General features: G+C 52.7%; 1 protein-coding gene across 1 annotated transcript in view; it reads left to right on the top strand.

Moving 5' to 3' along the window:
• The window catches only part of LOC123346642 (E3 ubiquitin-protein ligase TRIM7-like), a 30290-nt gene extending 20003 nt beyond the window's left edge, over positions 1–10287 (top strand). The window contains exons 6-9 of the mRNA XM_044984120.1: positions 5684–5799; positions 7965–8024; positions 9140–9298; positions 10268–10287. Of these exons, the coding sequence (XP_044840055.1) occupies positions 5684–5799; positions 7965–8024; positions 9140–9298; positions 10268–10287 (355 nt within the window). The remainder of the gene's footprint in view (positions 1–5683; positions 5800–7964; positions 8025–9139; positions 9299–10267) is intronic.
• The last annotated feature ends 10872 nt before the right edge of the window (positions 10288–21159 follow it).

Below are 21159 nucleotides of genomic sequence, written 5' to 3'. Positions count from 1 at the left end.
AGTTTACAGGCGGCAAAAGGAGCAGGAGGGGACGGGGTGTGTGAGAGACACCAGGAGGCTCTGAAACTGTTCTGTGAAGAGGATCAAACCCCCATCTGTGTGATCTGCAGAGAGTCCCGGGCTCACCGCGCTCACACGGTGGTCCCCATTGAGGAGGCTGCCCAGGAGTATAAGGTAGGGAACTGCTGTCAAATTTAATGGGTTAACTTTGGGGTTTTAATGACAGGCTAATTTCACTGAGAGTTGCCTGTCACGGGTGTGACTCATCATTCAGCTCTGTAAAGTCTTCATTGTACGGGAGATGCTGTAACAAAATTAATGGTCTGGAAATGTGGCAACAGAGGCAAAATATCAAATCTTGAAAGCAGGATCTGCACCCCCCGCCCCAGAAGCACCGCTCACTCCATACCCCCCCCCTCCATTGCTCTCCCCCACCCTCACTCACGTTCACCGGTCTGTGGCAGGAGGTTGGGATTCAGGTGGGGGTGCGGGCTCTGGGCGGGGGCCAAGGGGTTTGCAGTCTGGGAGGGGGCTCTGAGCTGAGCCTGGGGTAGGGGGTTGGGGAGCAGGAGAGGGCTCCAGGCTGGGGCAGAGGGTTGGGGTGCAGGTGAGGGCACAGGGTGCTGGCTCTGGGAGGAGGGTCAGGGCTGGAGTAGGGGGTTGGGGTGCAGGAGGGGGTGAGGGAAGCTGGCTCCAGCTGTGCAGCACTGACTTACCTCATGTGGCTCCCGGTCAGTAGTGCAGCGGGGCTAATGCAGGCTCCCTGCCTGTCCCAACCCTGCACCACTCCTGGAAGGGGCCAATGTGCCCCTGTGGCCCCTGGGGGGGAGCATGTGGCTACACACGCTGCCCCTCTCTGCAGGAACCACTCCCGCAGCTCCCATTGGCCACAATTCCCCATTTCCGTCCAATAGGAGCTGCGGGGGCGGTGCTTGCAGGCAGGAGCCCCGTGAAGAGAACCCTGCCCTCACCTCAGGCTGCAGGGGCAGGCTGGCCCCTTCTGGGAGTGCCGCACGGCTGCCAGAGATCGCGATCGACTGGGAGAATCTCCAGGATCAACTAGTTGATCGCAATCGACTGGTAGGTGACCACTGGTCTAGCTAGACAAAAGGTGGGAAGGGAAACTGAGGCACAAAGCGGGGCAGCGAGTTGCACATACTCACCGAGCATGTCAGTGACAGAGCTTAGCATAGAACCCAGATCTCCCCAGACCCAGTCCAAGACCCGAACCACTTTGCCATGCTGCCATCTTAGCATCAGCCCCACCCAGTGATGAAGTGTCTCCGTTAGGAGGGAGAGACGCCTTAATAAAAAGGTCCCAGGCCCACCAGGGAGAGGAGGTTTCCCACTGGGATTCTGAACTCCTGTGCTGCTCCACGAGGGGTTAAACTCAGATGCTGCCGGCCTGCACTAGAGGAGATCACTGGGCTAAACGCTGTGTGGGACCCCGAGCACCTTCCGTCCGCACACAAAAGGGCTCCAGACAGCTCAGGTCCATGCCAAGTACCATTGGGATTACACTGGGTTGTAGCAAAACCAACCCCAGGCTGGAGCTGACCGGTGCCAGTCTGACCTGTTCTGTTGTGTACATGGGCAAGGACCAGCCAGAGTGGTTCCATTAGTCCCACCAGGCAGCCTTTGGAAATCTCCCAGAATGCACTGCTTCCGGGATCTTTACCAGGGAATGGGACCATGGGGTACCTACCCAGGGGGCATTGCCATGGAGAGGGGTTAGGGCAGCACTGGGGCAACCCCCAACCCGTTCTTTATACAAATCTGCATCCTGTCTAATTAGGGAGGTCACTGAGGCATCCCCAGAACATCGGACATGCCCACACCTGCCTGCATGGGCCCGTCCTCACCAGTATCAGTCACCCTGTGTGGACACCACCACTGTTTTTTCCAGCGTGCCACCCGCCTGCATCATTCTGCATGAAGGTGCCACCCCACTCCCACGGGTGTCCTCCTGCATCCTCAGTCTCTTCCTCTCCCTTTTGCACCAGACAAAGCCACGTCCAGTGCTGAGTCCCTGCTGGACAGGGACAGTGCTCCACAAAACTGGACTGTGCAGCTTCAAACCAGACGAATGGCCTCCCGACATCTCACGAGTTTTGCCCTGGTGCTTAGACCAGCTCTGCCCAACCAGTGCAGCCCCAGGGCTTCAGGGCTGAAATCCCAGCCCATATTGAAACCCTGGTGGCTTCTGAGATTTGTATCACTTTGTCTGTTAAACCTTCAAAAAACAGGTTTATTGATTCACCCCCATGTGACTCCAGTGCCCTGTTATGCTCTGTACCATTAATCAATTCACAAATACCAGTAAAGCTTGGGTATAATTGAGATCTCTTGCTAATTACTAAAAACACTGAACCAGAATTGGTAACGAGTCTGAGTGTGACACTCCCCTAGTTTCCATTAATGAGGTTTCATCACCTTGGTGATCCTGATGTCGCTAAGCGATTAGAACCACAGTCATCTTGGGTTTTGGGTGGAAAAACACCCACTTCCAAGCACCTCTCAACTATCCAGATGAAACTTCCCAAATCATTTCTGTTTCTTCAGGAAAGAATCCAGGCCCATTTGAAAACTCTGAGGGAAGAGAGAGAAAAGCTGCTGGGATTGAAAGCGACTGGAGAGAGGAATTGCCAGGAATATCTGGTAGGTGCCTGTTGTTATGAACCAGCTGTGGGACTGGCAGTGGGAGGTCTGTTTGGAGGCAGACTCCTGTGTGGCCTACATGAACATGGGCTTGTGTGTGTTTCTCCATGATCACGGATTGCTGGGTTTGATTCATGTGTAGACAAGCCCTAAGCTTTCATTTCAGTTGATGAGTAGCCCTTGTGGCTTGCCTGAATTCACACAAATGTCCCCGTGAAGTGCTTGTCCACTGTGTCTAGACATTTTGTGCATTTTTAAAACATTTGTTTCTTTTAACTCCCCTGACATCTCTGTTAGTGTAGTGCTGAGTCCTGCCTCCTGCTGCTCTGGGTCTGAATTTCCACAGACCATAAATAACAGAAGATGCTGACCATGACTGACAGAGAAACATCCCTTTCACAGGGACACAGGGGCCAAAAGGGAAGGTGTGAGAGAATCCCCTGCCTAGTACCCAAAGGGTAGAGTCAAATGTCAGAAATCTTAGGATTTTCAAAGAAAATCACCCTCCTGCACACTCAGCTCTCCATGAAAGGACCCCGGGCTCCGTCCATATGTCCCTGACCAGCCCTTGCCCTATTTCATACAGAAACAAACACAAACCGAGAGGCAGAAGATTGTGTCTGAATTTCAGCAATTGCAGAAGTTCCTGGAGGAACAAGAGCGACTCCTGCTGGCCCAGCTGGAGGAGCTGGACAAGGAGATTGTGAGGATCCAGAATGAAAATGTCAGCAAACTCTCCGAGCAGATTTCCCATCTCAGTGAGCTGCTCAGTGAGATGGAGGGGAAGTGTCAGAAGCCAGCGAGTGAATTCCTGCAGGTGAGACTGAATGAGAAACATAGGTGGGTGCTCCAGGACAGCCAGCGCTCCCCCTCAGTGCTACCAAGTGTCAGACCTGCCGATTAACTCCTCCTCCTTCTTCCAGCACCATCTGCCTGCTGCAATCAGCTGTTCCACTATGTGCAGGAGATGCTGGGAGGGAACGGGAGGAGCGGGGAGGGAGCGTGCTCATGTTAGGATTCCCTCCGCACTTTGAACTCTCGGGGACAGAGGTGGGGACCCACATGAAAGACCCCCTAATCTTATATTCCATCATCTTAGGTTAAAAACTTCCCCAAGGCACAAATTCCTTTCCTTGTCCTTGTTGCCACCACCAAGTGATTTAAACAAAAATTCAGAGATGGGTCACTTGGAATCCCTATTCCCCCAAAATATCCCACCAAGCCCGTTCACACCCTTTCCTGGGGAGGCTTGAGAATAATATACCAACCAATTGCCTTTAATGTAAGTAGAGACCAGATCCTTATCTTTGGGACACTAAAATCAATCAGGTTCATTAAAGAAGAACTTGATTATAAAGAAAGAAGTACAAGAATCACACCTGCAAAATCAGGATGGAAGGTAACTTTACAGGGTAATAAAAAGATTTAAAACACAGAGGATTCCCCTCTGGACTCAGCTTCACAGTTACAAAAACAGGAATAAAACTACCTCTTAGCATAGGGAAAATTCACAAGCTAAAACAAAAAAATAAGCTAACGCATTTCCTTGCCTTAGTTAGAATTTTTGTAATCTTAGATGGATCATTTCAGGTAGGTTTTCAGGAGATGTTGTCCCTGCTTGGTCTATCTCGCCGTCAGGAGAGGGAACAAACAAACAGAGCCAAAACAAAACCTCCCGCAAGCCACCAGATTTGAAAGTAGCTTCTTTCCTTATCGGTCCTTCTGGTCAGGAGTCAACCAGGTTATCTGAGCTTCTTAACCCCTTACAAGTAAAGCGATTCAGTACTGCTCCAAGGAGGTATTTTATGTTACTCATTCCTTAATATTTATGGCAGCTCACAAGAGGAGACGAGGAAGAGACAGGGTGGAGGTTGAGTGGGAGTGGGAAGAGTTGGGCTGGGGTGTGGCATTGGGGAAAGGTTTGGAGTGGAGGTGGGGCATGGGGTTGAAGACCCCCAGGGACAATTGGAAACCAGCACTCATCATTAGAAACATGCCAGACCCCCACAGAGAGAGGAGCGGGCTGCTGAATCATAAGCACTGGAGTCCAGCAGTCGGAGAGCTCAGTGTCACTCAGCATGTGCATTGCTGACATCTGAGTGAGTATTATTCTTAGCAGAGTCACAGAGATATGAAAGGTGGAAAAGCCCCATTAGCTCAGAGAATCAAAGGCCCTGGGGCCAGGGCAGGGTCTCTTCCCCCATACTTCCTCAACCCCTTCCCTGGGATCCCCTGTGTGTGTGTGTCAGAGAGGACTGAAATTCTTTTGTCTCTCTCTCCTCTAGGATGTCAGAACCACCTTGAGCAGGTATGTGGCTCCCTCGCACTCCACAATGCTGGGAAAGAGCTTGATGATGAGGGTAGCACCGCATCTCCCCGGGGCTCTACAGCAAAATGTGTGGGGAGATCACATGTTGGATACAAATCTCTCTGATCGACTTCATCCTGGGGTGCTCACTCTTGTACAGAAGACTCTGGAATTCTCCAGTCAGTGGGAAGGACTGACCTCAAGTATTTTGTAGAGATGTCACATCCCTGGGGGACTGGCAGCCTCAGGGTTGTGGGGATGGACTATGGGCCTGTCACTGCTGGGTCCTGGTCACTATTCAGCCCAGGGCAGTAGTTTTCAAGAGCCTTTCCCCATCTCAGGCCTGTTTGGAGACCTGTGTGGAATGAGCTGGGGAAGGGGTAGTTGGTGTCTCAGTCTAGTTCCTAGAGGCAGATTTCTACAGCACTTCACCTGGGAACCTCCTGATCCTCAGAGCATGGAGGCCAAGGAGCGAATTGGCCATGGAGACTCAATTCCCCTTTTGTCCCCAGAGCTGGTCTCTCCAGACGAGAGTTGAAGAATATTAATGACCTTTGAAGAGAAGGTTGCTTGGGCCTGGGTTGTGTTGCATCTGCTCTGAGGCTGGGAGAAGTCGAGGAATTCTAACTCCAGGCCCATGAGAGCAGCGACTCACTAGCCAGAACTTAGAATGAGTCACACAGTAAAATATAATCAAGTGAAATTGTTTCCCTCCAGGTGTGAGAAGGGGAAGTTCCAGCAGCCAGAGGAGATTTCTCCTGAACTGGAAGAGCGAGTCAGTGGTTTCTCCAAGAAAACGACTGTGCTAATGGAGATTCTGGGGAAGTTCAAAGGTACTTAGAAGGGATCTAGGAATGGAAATTGGGATAAGCCTCTGAGAAGAGAATGGTGCTGATCAATTGGTTCACACTTAGATGATGCTGTTAAATTAAGAAATGACTCAAAGACTTTAAGGCCGGAAGGGACCATCATGATCATCCAGTCTGACCACCTGCACACTGCAGGCCACAGAATCTCACCCACCCACTCCTGCAATCAACCCCTAACTCTGGCCAAGTTACTGAAGTCCTTAAATCATGATTTTAAAACTTCAAGTGTAACTGGTTGAGCACTCAGCAGTGCGGCGCTTCCTGCTGGTCAGTCAGGGAATTAGCTTTCCTGCTCCAGAGCGCCCACTGCTGGCCAGTGTCTCTCCTGCCTCAGGCCCCCCCATTCCCCTCCTGGACCCCAGTGCCCCTTACCGTGGGGTTCTGCCCACAGCAGTACCCCCACACTCTGGGTCTCCTCTCCCAGGGGAATCCCAACCCTCTATACCCACCTTGCCTCAGTGGTTACTGCCAGTCATCTAGCCTCCTTTCTCTGGGGCAGCCTGCAGTCCACAATGTCCACTCATCATTAGCAAAGAGGTTGGACCTACTGCCTTTCTAGCCCTAGTACCATCCCTGGCCCTTAACAAGGCCTCAGCCTGGGGACTTGCCAGGCCAGAGCTCCCCAGCTCTGCCTGCCCCACCCCAGCCCTGTTCTGTGTAAGGTACCTTGTGCTCTGCTCCCAGGCAGCCCTGCAGTGAGACTCCTGCCTGCCTAGCTCCCAGCCCTATGATCAGGGCCAGTTGTGGCCTAATTGGGTGTGGCCCCAGCTGTGGCTGCCTCCCCAGTCAGCCGACCTCAGCTGCTTTTCACCTTTTACCTCCTTTTATCCCAGGAGGGTGATAACTGCCCCGCTACACAAGTTACAGAGAATCCACCATTGACTCTAGTTTAAATCTGCAATTGACCCGTGCCCCAGGCTGCAGAGAAAGGAAAGAAAAAAATCCCCCGGCTCTCTGTCAATCTGACTTGGGGGGAAATTCCTTCCCCACCCCAGATATGATGGTCAGTTGGATACAGAGCATTTTGGCAAGACCCAACAGCCAGACACGTGGCAAAGAACTCTCTATTGCTCAGAGCCCTCCCTGTCTACTGCCTCATCACCAGCCATGGGGCACATTTCTCAAAGGCGGATCCAGCACATCACTGAGCTCTGGTCCCATTTGCAGCTAGTTTCTGCCAAATGGGCTGTAGGGAAGGAGAAAGCCCCTCCCCCACGGTCAGGGATCCCTTCAGCACAGGAGCCTGTGGTGCCTCCTCCACAGCAGCTGCAGGCACAAGGCGGGTTCCTGAGAGGGCTGGGAATGGGGTGGGGGTGGTGAGGGCGGTTGGAAGAGGGATGGGGTGGACGAGGGATAGAGGGAGGTGGGCAGTGTAAAGCTGGGCCTCTGACACTCTGAACGCTGGGCAAGACACACGGGGGCCATTGTCGCAGGGATGTAGCTCTGGCTGGCTTCAGAACTTCCTCAGCCTGTGCCAAGGTCTGCACCTGCCCCTGCAGCCACTGAACAGCAGAGTCACAAAAGGCCCCTCCCCTCTCCTTTTACCGGTACAGGGGGGAATCGGACCCTTTGAGCCAACCCTCCCCCACCTCAATTTCCACCTTGATAAAATAATTTTACTATTATTTCCATTTCTGCCTATGGAGGACAAGGTCCCGTCGTGCTGCTCTCTGTAGAGGCGCTGAGTAAACAGACCCAACAGCTCACAATTAGAGCCAGGATTTCACAAACTCTGAACATCCCGTTAGTGTCAAAGGGACCCAAGTGGGTAAAGTTACTTTTATGCCAAAGTCTTTGCAGGCTCTGGGTCTAGGTTACGACAAAAGGCAGCAAGTGAATGAGACAAACCAACTGGAGTCTGAAGGGAGGGAGCGGATGAGGAGGGAAAAGTAAATCTCTTACAGATTGTGTGTCCTGGGATAGTTGTGAGGCTGCAAAGCTGCTGGCTCCATTGCTGAGAGATGCCTGACTGAGAGGGGAAATAGATTTCAGACCTTTTTTTATTAAATACCTGAGTGTGTCTCTGGGCCTCTCTGTCTGTTTCTCTGTCATAATTATACAACAGTTTCAGAGTGGGGATGCTCTTATGAATATGAAAGTCTCACCTCTCTTCTCCTTTCTCCCCCAAGACACTCTGCCATCTCAACTGGAGAGAAAAAGGGGAGAATTGTTTGGACCACACAGACAGGGTGAGTTTGCGGGTGAAGATTGCTTTTAAATTGTGAGAAAATTCCAGAGAAAATGTCTTCATGAGATTGTAGCTAAAGTTACCAACCAAACTGACAGCGACCATGACACACACAGCCCTAAAAATAACACATTAAACGGTAAGGAGATCCAGGGACCCATGTCTCCCCTCCACAACACACACACACACTTTTAAAGGTGGGATGACCAGGACACTTTTCAGCATGGGCACAGTTTGGGGGAAGAGGGCCACGTTGCCCCCCACACACACTGCAAGGCTTGGCAGGGGTGGAGCATGGCAGGCAGTGTCTGTGCTTAGGGCAGGGCAGCTGAGCAGCTCCTCTGTGTAGTGCAGCCCTTGCCCACAGCACCAATCTCTCCCTGGTGCTGGCTTCTCTCAATGGCCCCACCCCTGCTCCTCTTTCCCTGAGGCCCTGGGCAGGGCAGAAGCCAGAACCAGGCTGCCATCCAGGGACCGCACTGGGAAGCCCTGGATCCTCCACCTGCCCAGGGTGCTGCACCCCGGGGAGTGGGGACATGGGCTGGGGACTGCTGCCAAAGGCCCATGGACCCATGTCCAGGGCAGGTGGAGTGTCAGGGGCTCTCCATAGTGGGGAAGTCTCCCAGCCTGGCCAGGGGGCAGGGCCTCAGTCAGGGCCACGGAGGGGGCGGGGACACAAAAAGAGTCCTGACACCACCCTTAATGCTGAGTTCATCCCCATTCTGATGAACAGAAACGCTCTTAACTGAGTCACACGCCAACAGAGCTCCCTGCCACATCCCTCTGCTTCACCCCGGTGGAGGGGGTCTCCCATCGCTCTTCTCCAACATCCTGCCTTTCCTCTGGGCAGGGCTGGGCTCTCCCATTGGAGCTGCTCCCTGCTTCCTGGATTGGGGAGATGCTCTTCCTGTGAGACTGTCAGCTCCTCCTTTCGCTCTAGGCTGGAGATGGTGCTACCACACCCAGTGCCACCTCCTACTCTCTGGTTTTAAGTGGCTGTTCCCCATTGCTGCACCTTCCTCTCTGTTCCCTGGCCTGGGAGTGGAGGCTGCATTAGGGGAGGGAGCTCCCCCAGGGCTGAGCTCTGCCCCTAACACTCTAATTCTCTCTCCCCAGTGAATGGGACTCTGGATCCAGACACGGCTCATCCCAACCTCGTCCTGTCTGTGGATCGGAAAAGTGTGAGATGCGGAGACACACGACAGCAACTGCCCAACAACCCTAAGAGATTTGACACTGAGCACTATGTGCTGGGCTGTGAGGGATTCACCTCGGGGAGACATTGCTGGGAGGTGGAGGTGGGGGGTGGGGGAAGCTGGGCTGTGGGGGTGGCCAGATGTTCTGTGGGGAGGAAGGGAGGGATCAGCCGTAGCCCTCGGGGGGGGATCTGGGCTGTGGAGTGGTCGTGTGGGGGGGGTCAGTTACGGGCTCTCACCTCCCCTTCAATCCTCCTGCCCCTGAGCCGGGTCCCCAGCAGGATCCGGGTTTGTCTGGACTGTGGCCGGGGGCAGGTGACATTTATCGATGCTGGTGACGAGGCCCCGATCCTCACTTTCCCGCCGGGCTCCGTCCCTGGGGGGAGAATCCGACCCTGGTTCTGGGTGGGGCTGGGATCCCGGCTCAGCCTGTGTCCCTGAGACACGCAGCAGAGGCAGGAACCGGAAATCAGCCTCTCTAGCCACACACAGCCCAGTCTCTATGACCTTGGAGGACTCCCATCTACCCAGCTTCTGGCTCCTCATCTCTATGGCCCCTGGAAGCACCTCCCCCTCCCTCTCTGCAGCCTCAGGGATGGGGGCAGGAGGGGGAAGACCCCTGGGGCTGCAGGAGGGGCCCTGAGGGGCAGAGGTGGGGGCTGGGCAGGGGGCAGCATTAACAGCCGGGCAGGGGACAGGCGGAGGTGGGGGTGGCAGGGACACAGCATGAATCAATCAGGGTTTGGGCTGTTGGGGAGAAGCAGCAGCAGCCAGGAGCGTTTTGTATAGATCTGTTGCCAGCACAGAATGCTTGAGGACAGCAACAGTGGTTCGTTGCCCGGTGTGCTTCGCTTCAATAAACACACCAAGGTGGAGAAGCAGACAAAGTTTATTTGAGATCTCAAAGCTTGTGCAAGGAGACAGAGGTGTCTCAAATCATGCACACAGATACAAGCAGCTTTCTCTCTTTATACATGATTTCAGCTAAGCATTCTCATTACCCCCCACTACTCCTCCCCCTCTACCCCCCCTCCTATTTCCCATATAGCAGATACATTATACGGCTAGCAATTACACTAAGCAGGTTAAATCATTCTTGGCAGCAAACAATTCATCTCGTTAGTGACTTTTTCTTGACCGGTTATTTTGTTTTACTCCCTCTGATTTGTTATCCTGCCCCCTCCCCCGCCCTTAGCCAGGTGCAAGCGGGCCTCATTATTGCCTCCTGGTATCAGTGTTGCACTGATAACTAGCTGCTACACATTCCATTCTCGGTTACTGGCCTGTAAGGTCGATTAGAGTTTAACATGGGGACCCTCTGGGCAAGCATAGAATAACTTTGGTTCATTCAGGCCTAATACAGATGCCTGATGACACCAACAATTCCCTCCTTTGAGAATACTCAACAAACCTTTGGCTGAGTGTTCTCATATACTGTGGATAAGATGTGATTCAGTGCCCTGGGGCTGGGGCTCTCAATGGGAGGGTACATAGGGACCTTCAGGGCACGGGGGGCACAAAGTTTACGAAGGAGCAGTTTAAAACAAGCAATCAGGAGGAGGGTGACCAGGCACAGTACCACACCTGTGAGGAGGAGACGCACAAGGCCACTTCCCAGTCCTCCTAGGTTGGGCAACCAACTCCAAAGGGAATAAAAAATTGTGGGTTTCCCTTCCTGGGCCTTCCACTGCTCGAAAGCCTGTTCGGCCGACAGGATGCGTTTATTAATGTCCTGTGAGTTGTCTGGGACATAAGTACAACATTCGTTCCCAATAAGGGCACACACCCCGCCCTGAGAAGCTAAAACATAATCTAGGGCCTGTCTGTTTTGCAGGGCCAGCAACCGGAGCTGATAAAGCTCTGAGTTAAGGCTTTTCTCTATGGCCAGGGTGTCATTGGCAAACTTGGTGAGAAACATAGAGAGCTTACGGTAAAGTTTAGCCAGCCGTCCCACCCCATAAGATGGGAGGAGGATCATGCCAAGTCTGTCTCCCTCGCCAATGGGCTCTGGGACATCATACAAGGACCTGCGCTGCCTGGGGCGGCCAGGGGGCAGCTTAGGGAGCACTCGGAGGGGAGGGGCAAGATATCTTACGTAACAGCTTCCATACCACCGATGCGGGAGCCGCTTATAGGCAGAGGTACTGCAAATGTAAAAGGAGTGGCCATTTCCTACCAACCCATTATAACCACTTCTCCATTTTTTTTCTTGGGCACCACTAAGAGTTCCAAACCGGGCAGTAGAGTTGGATTTGCCATTAACATAGACCGGGAGGGAATCATTACTGTCAGGGGAGAAATAATACTGACAGGTGCTATTTCCAGCAGACCAGGTGTGATTATCGGACTGGAACTGTCGATAGCACACTAACCCGGGGTCCACTGACCGCAGTCTAATAGGGGAAGGGATATGCGTCGAGTTGGCCTGTGGTTCCCAAGGGTCGTCCCTCAATGCATACTGGGATTCAATAGTACAGTTTTGTGACAAGGGGGTACCCGAGATGTTTCTTCCCCTACTGAACCATCCCCAACAGAGATCTGACCAATTTTGGGGAACCACCCTCCAGGGCAACCCAGCTGCGTGGTGCGGGATTTGGGAGCATATCCAGCAGTTAGAGAGATTAAATTCTTGGGCAAAGCAAACCTTCAGGCCCTCATACGTATTTGCTCCTAACTTGTTAGGGATTCCCCTCCATCCCGCATATGCCTGGGAAGAAACGGGAGTTAACGAGAGGAGTGTTCCCATAGCAAAGAGCAACACTGTGGCAAACCCTAGGCCTGGATCCATACTGGGCAAGTGATCCTAAGGCCTAACAATTACAATTCCCCAAATACCCACAAAATAACTACTACTAATAACAAGCAGATTAAAAACAAAAGGGACCATGCCCACAGGTTAGGCTGGCCCTGTGAAAATAAACACAGCCAACGTTTAGAGTTTTCACAGGGAGTGCGCTGTAACTGTCCAAAGGGGTCACAGGGCATTCCCAGCAGGCCTTACTGTCGCCTGAATAACAGTTTAAGTCCCAGATTGTTGCTGGCAGTCTTCTCCGCGGGTTGGACGGTCCACCGTTCAGGAGCTGGCACTGCTTTCAGATGAGAGTGGTGGATCCAGTTCTTGTATCCCTCGACCTTTGCTGCTTGTGGGAGATCAGCAGGACAGTGTGGGGTCCCTTCCACTTCTCTTGAAGAGGCTCGTCCTTCCAGGTACGAACGAGAACGGAGTCACCAGGCTGCAGGGAGTGGACAGGGGCATCCAGCGGGAGAGGCTGCAAATCTTTGGTATACCTGTGGAGAGAACAGCAGACAGAGAGCACATGTACTGAGATAAGAAACCGCAGCCTACCTCCCACTCCCCTAACAGAACCGGTATACCATTCATAGGCCATGCCCTCCCAAACATAATTTCGAAGGGACTAAGCCCTAACCTGCCCTTTGGGAGAGCGCGAACTCGGAGCAAAACAAGGGGTAAGGCATCAGGCCATCGAAGAGAAGCCTCTTGGAAGACCTTTGAGAGATGCCGCCTGAGTGTCTGATTAGTACATTCCACTACTCCACTGGCCTGTGGTCGCCATGGAGTGTGGAGCTTCCAGGGGATCTGTCGGACATCCGAAATCCTCTGAACGACTTGCGATGTGAAGTGTGTTCCGTTGTCAGATTCCATCCACTGGGGGAGTCCAAAGCGAGGAATGATCTCCTTGACAAACTTGAGAACCACCGTTCTGGCAGTGTTGTTACGGCAGGGGAAGGCTTCAGGCCATCCGCTGAATCGATCCACCAAGACGAGGAGGTATCTGAACCCTTGGGTCCAGGGGAATTCAGTGAAGTCTATTTGCCACACCAATCCTGGGCCTGGGGTAGGTTCCAGAGTGGCTGGCGGCACTGACACTCCTGGTCGAGGGTTGTTCTTTTGACAGACTAAACACTCAGCCTGTACCTGGGATGCCAGGGGTCTAAGTCCAGAGGTTAGAAAATACTTATTCATGAGCTGGGTGAGAGCCTCCCTTCCAGCGTGAGTGGTCTGATGTAGTTTCTGTAGTACTGGCCGTATTAGGCTTTTAGGTAGGAGGATTTTTCCTTCTGTGGAGTGGAGCCATCCCTCCTTTTCCTGGAGTCCAAGTGAGTTAGCCAGGTTCCTTTCTTCGCGAGAGTACTGAGGGGCTGGGAGCTCACCCACTGATGGGATGAGGGCATGCATATGGGCCTCCTCAGCTTCCAATGGCTTCAGGGTGGCAGCTCGCTTGGCTTCCCTGTCTGCCCTGGCATTGCCCTTGGCCACATCTTGATCTTCTCTTTGATGAGCCTTGCAGTGTACAACTGCTACCTCTGAGGGGAGCTGTACCGCTTCCAGAAGCCGGAGGATCTGTGTCCCATGCTTGACCGGAGAACCTTCAGCTTTCAGCATTCCTCTCTCCTTCCACAGACCTGCATGAGCATGCAGCACTCCAAAGGCATATCTGGAATCAGTAAAAATGTTAACTCTTTTTCCTTTTGACAGTTCGAGTGCACGGGTTAAAGCTATCAATTCAGTCAGCTGGGCTGATGTTCCAGCAGGCAAACCCTCCGCTTCCACAGTCTCGTGGAGAGTTACAACAGCATAGCCTGCCCTCCTTTGCCCGTCTGTAACAAAGCTACTGCCATCAGTGTACCACTCATAATCTGCATTTGGGAGTGGCTGATCTTTTAAGTCTGGACGGCTGGAGTATTGGGCATCTATGATTTCCAGACAGTCGTGTTCCTGCTCCTCTGTTTCTGGTAACATAGTGGCTGGGTTAAGGGAGGGGCAGGTCTGCAAGGAAACCTCAGGATTTTCTAGGAGTTTAGCCTGGTACCGAGCTACCCGAGCCTGCGTGAGCCAGAGACCACCCTTAGTGTCCAGCAGGGCTTGGACCATGTGAGGGGTATACACTTGCACAGTTCCCCCCAAAGTCAGTTTCTCTGCTTCCCCAAGCACTAGAGCAGTTGCTGCGACCGCCCGCAAGCATGCTGGCCACCCCTTGGCAACTTGATCCAGCTGTTTAGAGAAATATGCCACAGGACGCTTCCAAGTGCCTAGTAACTGAATAAGCACTCCTAGGGCTACTCTCTTTCTTTCATGCACATACAGTTGAAACGGCTTAGAGAGGTCTGGCAGACCGAGGGCAGGGGCTTCCATCAGTTTTCTTTTTAACACTTTAAATGCCTTGTTGGCTTCTGAGGACCAGTGAAAGGGGTCGTGATCCGCTCCCTTAACGCATTCATACAAGGGTTTAGCCCACAATCCAAACTCTGGGATCCATATTCTGCAGAAGCCTGCCATGCCCAGAAAAGCCCTGAGCCGTTTATGATTGCTGGGGACAGGAATTTGACAGATTGCTTCCTTCCTTTCATTTGAAAGCTGTCTCTCTCCCTGCCATATGTGAAACCCTAAGTACTGTACTTCTGAGAGGGCAATTTGAGCCTTGCTCCGAGCCACCCGGTATCCTCGGAGCCCAACAAAGTTCAGGAGGCTCACAGTGGCTTGGAGGCAAGGGGTTAATCCCACAGCAGCAACTAGCAAGTCATCTACATACTGCAGGAGGAAGATCCCGTCCGGAGTATTCCACTCCTCCAGGTCTTTGGCCAGCACCTGGCCGAAAAGTGTAGGGGAGTTTTTAAACCCCTGAGCTAACACAGTCCAGCAAAGCTGCCTTTTAACCCTTTTCTCATCCTCCTACTCGAAGGAGAAAATCTCCTGAGATTGTGTGTCAACAGGAATTGTGAAGAAAGCGTCCTTTAAGTCCAGGACCGAAAAGTGGGTGTACTGCCCCCCTATAGATGCCAACAGTGTATATGGGTTTGGAACAAGGGGGTGCAGAGTCTTAACCCACTCATTAACCGCCTGCAGGTCCTGGACCAGCCGATAGGTGCCATTGGGCTTTCGAACAGGCAAGATGGGGGTGTTCCAGGCTGACTGGCATTCTCGCTGTACCCGATACTTTAGAAACTGATTTATAGTTTCCTGCAGCCCTTCTCTGGCTTCCCTCTTGATCGGATACTGCTTGATCCGCACCGGACCTTTTCCTGGCAAGAGCTGAACCTTGATGGGGGTGTGATGGGCTGCCTTTCCTGGGACCCCCGATGCCCATACTAGAGGAAAAACCTGGTCCTTCCACTGGCTCCACTCTGGGGCTTGCATGGCTGAGGGCTCAACTGCAAGAGTCATTATCCAGGCATTTTCTGGGGGCAGGGTAAGGGTGATTTCATCTTGGGTGAAATGCAGGGTGGCACCTAAGCGACAAAGCAGATCCCATCCCAGTAGAGGCGTTGGACAATCCGGGAGGTAAACCAGCTTGTGGGATAGAGTTCTGTCTCCCAAAGCACATTCCGCTGGGGCATACACTGGACATTTGGTTCCCTTTCCCATGGCACCCACCACAGAGAGAGAATCTGCCACAGGCAGCTGGAGGGGTTGATTTACAGCGGTTCGAGCTGCTCCAGAGTCTATTAAAAAGTCTATTTCCGAATTTCCCACCCACATTTTTACTCGGGGTTCCGGGGGCAGGATAGTCCGTCTCCCCTGACACCCCTAGTCTTGATTCTCTGCTGCCATCATAGGGGTATCTTCCCTTTCGGGGCCCTCATTTTTCCAGTGTCCCTCCTTTCAGCATATGGCACACTGGTTGCGACCCAAACGCCTTTCCTGGGAGCCAGGGCGCCCACGTCCACGGCCTCTCATTCCCCGGCCTCTTCCACCACCTCCCTGAAATTTTCTCTTGTCACTGGCCTGTACTGCTGCAACCATCATCTTCACTTGCCTCTTTTCCTTCTCTCCCTCCCTGAGGGTATAAGCCCTGTTTGCAGTTTCCAGAATCTGTGCCACGGACATGCCCATTAAATCCTCCTTTTTCTGCAATTTCCTTTTAATGTCAGGGGCTGCGCGGCTGGTAAAGATACCCTTTATAATTGCCTCAGTTGCCTCATCATCAGGGTCTGCGTTAGTGTGTTGCCGAATGGCATCCCGGATGCGCTGCAGAAAAGCGACCGGACTCTCCTTTGGCTCCTGTATGAGCTCGTAAGGTTTGGCCCAATTGTTATGTCGGACAGCCGAGTGACGGAGTCCATGTAAAAGTAATTCCTTGTAGGAGGTTAGCATAGCCATATCCCCCTCATCATTAGGATTCCACCGGGGATCCACTGTGGGAACTGCAGTTTCAGCCATGGGGCCCCGGCGCCCATCCCTCTCAAACCGTTTGTGTGCCTCCTCTCGTGCCTTAGCCATGACCTGAGTTCGCTCTACCTCTGATAACAGAGTCCGCAAGAGGATATTACAGTCATCCCAGTCAGGCTTATGGCTGGCAAAACATCCCTCAAAAACCGAAATGAACTTGCTGGGATTCGTGGAGAATTCCCCTGCCTGTGCCTTAAAGGCTGCTAGGTCCACCGGGTTAAAAGGCACATGTGAGTAGACTAGCGTAGTAGTGGCCTGGCGCCCGTCCGCTCCAGGGCGGGCCACCACGGTCTCAGTAATCAACGGATAAAGTCCCACTGAGGGGGCAATCTCTGGGACCCGAGGCACCTGGTCTTTATATGGTGGGGGTGTTGGAGCTGAAGGGGACACCGACTCTGCCATTACAACCAGGGAGGGGTTCAGGGAACTAACAGCAGTGACTACCGAGCCTGTCGGAGTCAAATTACACTCTTGCAACAGATCTGACCTATCTCTTAACAACATAAACAACTGAGCATACATAAGTTCATTCCACTTATTCGTTCGCTGACAAAACAAAGCTAATTGAAGGATTGTGTTGTAATTAAGTGATCCCTCCGGTGGCCACCTTTCCTGGTCCTCTAGCTGGTACTGAGGCCAGTCTACTGTACAGAATCTTTTCAGTTTACTTTTAGTCAATGGATCTTTTCCAAACACTTTCCAATTCATCAGGATGCATTCTAAGGGTGTACACCGTGCCCTGCCTGTACTCTGTCCCTGCCCCATACCTATGGGAAGACACTGGGCGTCCCCAGGTCTTAAAAGGCAAACAAAAGGTTAACAGCACTGGACTGTTCCTACCTTATCCATGAGACCGGTTCCCCAACGTCGCCTGCAGCTGCTTCTCCACTACTCGAGCGCGTTGCACCATAGTGCCCTCCGGCGTCGACCACACCACGTCTCCGCCGAGGCCCCCGATGAAGTCACCGGTGCGCGCTGGGCGTCGGTCATCGCTGCAATCCGTCGACCTCCAGGAGGGGTCCGGGCAAGGCTAGATTTTAGCCTCGAGCCCACCCAGGGACGCCAAAACTGTTGCCAGCACAGAATGCTCGAGGACAGCAACAGTGGTTCGTTGCCCGGTGTGCTTCGCTCCAATAAACATACCAAGGTGGAGAAGCAGACAAAGTTTATTTGAGATCTCAAAGCTTGTGCAAGGAGACAGAGGTGTCTCGAATCATGCACACAGATACAAGCAGCTTTCTCTCTTTATACATGATTTCAGCGAAGCATTCTCATTACCCCCCACTACTTCTCCCCCTCTACCCCCCTCTCCTATTTCCCATATGGCGGATACATTATACGGCTAGCAATTACACTAAGCAGGTTAAATCATTCTTGGCAGCAAACAATTCATCTCGTTAGTGACTTTTTCTTGACCGGTTATTTTGTTTTACTCCCTCTGATTTGTTATCCTGCCCCCTCCCCCGCCCTTAGCCAGGTGCAAGCGGGCCTCATTATTGCCTCCTGGTATCAGTGTTGCACTGATAACTAGCTGCTACACATTCCATTCTCGGTTACTGGCCTGTAAGGTCGATTAGAGTTTAACATGGGGACCCTCTGGGCAAGCATAGAATAACTTTGGTTCATTCAGGCCTAATACAGATGCCTGATGACACCAACAGATCTGTGTCCTTAGATCTCACTGGGGGCTCCCAGCCCGGGATCAGCAGGAGGGGAAGGGATAAGATCGGGGAAAAAAAGAGAGCAGCCGAGGGGGATGATCTGTGACAGGGAGGAGAGAGACAGGGAAATAAAAAGGGATGTAAAATGAGGGCTAGAACAATGATTAATAGAAAAGGACAATATGAAAGGAAAGGGAACGTGAGCGGGACGGATAAATTTATTATGTTACTGAAAGTGAGACTGTAACTCATTAATTCCCTATATTAATCCCTGGCCATTGGTGCTATTTCAGTGCAGTTAAGAAAACAGTTCTCAGTAGCTGGGGATCTCCTTGCCGTGCTGCAGTTATTAAAGCTCCTTCTCTGCTCCTTTTACTTTGCTACTTTCCAGCAACTTATTGTAAATAAAACATTACAAACAATTCTTCTTGTTTGTTCCACTTTAATGTCCTAGCTGCAAGGAATATTGAGCCTCTAGGAAGAGAGTTTGTGTTTTACTGTGTGATGTGTCACTCTCCAGCCTGTGCTCTGCCTCTGTCCTGTGCACACCCATGTCAATCAGGAATTCCCCAGCTGTGCTCTGCAGAGAGGTGACTGGTTGCACAGGGTGCAATCCATGCAGGGACTCGGGTGCTGCAATGCTGAGCATCACAGTAATTTTTAGGCAGCGAGAAAATCACAGGAACAGCAACAGTGTGACCCTCAGAGCTGAGTCAGGGGCCTAAACTCCCTAGACAATGCATGGACTACACAGGCACCTTACAATGCAATTCACAAAAGCCACCTCAGTAGGCGGGGAGCCATGTAAGCTGGCCAATGGGAGATGCTGACAAGGGGGGAAGGGATGTCCTAAGCCACACCCCTCTCATGGATAGGTGCCTAAATCTGGGCTGCAGAGAGTGTCTGTCTGTGCTTAGCAACCCACAAACAGGAACTCACCGTCTGATGTCCGGGGCCTCCAGTTGCGGCAGCTGCCAGTGCCTGGTAGTGATGGCAGCAGCTGGGCGCCCCAGGCCCTTTGAAATCGCCCCAGCAGGCTGCAGGGCTCCTAGGCGCACGCGCTGGATGGGTGCAGTGGCACATTAGGGGAAGGTGAAGCCCCGGACCCTGGCAGGAGCCATGCTGGGCAGGGAGGGAGGAAAAGCCCTGAACCCCGGCAGGAGCAGCACTGGCCAGGGGTGGGGAGAAGAAGCCCCGGACCGTGGTAGCTGGGCAGGGTGGGTAGGAGAAGCCCTGGACTCCAGCAGGAACCACGCAGGGTGGGGTGGGGGGCAGAAGATGTGGGGCTGAAGCCTGACCCCCTTCTGTTCAGAGATGGCCTGTGTCCCTCTCTCTCCCCTGCCCTCTGTGCGGAGCTGCCTCTAACTCTCTGGCTGTAGAGAAATTCAGCCCAAATCTACTCACCTTGGTATCTCCGTTTCCCCCCTCACCACAAAGCCATGAAGGGATTCAGCCTAGGAGGCAGGGTCAGCATTAGCCGCATTTGGCAGATGGGATCTAAGGTACACAGAGGTGAAGTGACTTTCCCAAGGCTAAGCAGAGAATCAGTGGCAGAGCAAAGAACCAAACCCAGCACACCTGAGCCTCAGGCCTGTGTCTTAACCACTGGGTCACCCTTCCTATCCGAGGAGGGGGAACCACGTCTGCTGCTTTGAATGGGTGGGTGGGAGCGGGCACTAGACAGAGCCACCAGGAGATGGGGAGCAGAGAGACATGAGAAAATGGACATGGGTGGGAAGCAAGAAGGGGAAACATCAGGAAGGGGAGCAAGGACTTAGAGAAGAAACAAGAGCGAGGGAAAGGGGCAGGGAGAGCGATAGGAAGGGAGAGAGGAAAACTCCCCACTGCTTGTGCCTCCCATCCACCTTCTTCCCACAGCCGTCAGTGGCCCTCAGCTCCCAAACAGGCCCTAAGCAGGGGTGAAGCACAGAGACTGGGGTGTTACTGAAGACAGCTTGTAGCTGAGTGCAATGATTTTAATACACTGTAATTCATGATAATGTAATGCTGTAGTTCACTGCTATTTTAATAATGACATTGCTGCGATACCAGTGATAGACACACATTCAATAACTAGAGTATGAAAGAAGTGTATAAATATGCTGAAAATTGTCAGTTCTGGGGACAGACTGAGCCCCCCCAGACACACACCCCTCACCCTTAAGGCAGGAGGGGGCAGAAAGGAGTGAGCAGTGGGTAGGAGGAGGCTGTCAGGGGAGGGGACTTGGGAGAGGGGGCAGAGCAGGGGCAGAAGCGGTGGAGTGGGGTGAAGTGGGGGCTTGGACTCGGGGAAGGAGGAGGAGCCGGGATGGGGCACCCACCGGCACAACCAAAAGTCAGCACCTATGGTGCGTGGGGTGGTACTAGTGGCAGGAGCGAAGGCAGGCAGGTGGGCATGTGGAAGCCCTGGCCGTGCCGGAAGAGCCCCCAGCAGTGCAGCCGGCAGCTCACTGGGCACCAGCCAGCGCAGGCACAGCACCGTCCAAATGTCAGGCGGACGGGTCCACGTGGGCGCAGCTTGTGCATGCGGGCACCAGTGGGGGCCCATTAACTGTTCTGCCCTGGGGCCCGGAATTGGTGTTGTTAGGCCTGGGGGGGACTGTGCTCATGTCCTGTTTCGGGCCCACAGCCCAGTTCTGTGTATTCCCATAGCTTGTTCTCTATCTGTTTCCTTTTCTGTTCACTGTGCTGGTTTAGATCAATGATGACACTCATTTAGGGGATTCCCTTGGGTAACAGAGAGATTTATGGTCTGAATTCTCACTGGCACAGCACTGCCAACCCCAGGCATTTGAAAATCTTAAATCAGGCCAGCCCCTCAAAATCATGAGATTTAATCATAATAAATAGTAACTATTAGTATTATTTTATTTGCCTTTTGGTTTCTCAGAGCTTTAGACTGCACTCAGGGCCCCCACATGGGGTGTATGTGTGGAGAGAAGGATACACTTTACCAAGGCCGGAGACCCTGGGGCCCAGCCCAGGCTGCAACCCCCATTACGATGTGTGGGAGGTGGCCTGAGTTACAAGTTTGTACAGGGCCCAAAAAAATTATGCTTGAGCCCTGACTGCACTGGGGTGACATTTTTA

The sequence above is a fragment of the Mauremys mutica genome, chromosome 12 (assembly GCF_020497125.1).
Source record: "Mauremys mutica isolate MM-2020 ecotype Southern chromosome 12, ASM2049712v1, whole genome shotgun sequence".
NCBI classification, from domain to species: Eukaryota; Metazoa; Chordata; order Testudines; family Geoemydidae; genus Mauremys; species Mauremys mutica.
Note: the sequence above shows the minus strand (reverse complement) of the source record. Positions and strands in the feature narration are given on the sequence as shown.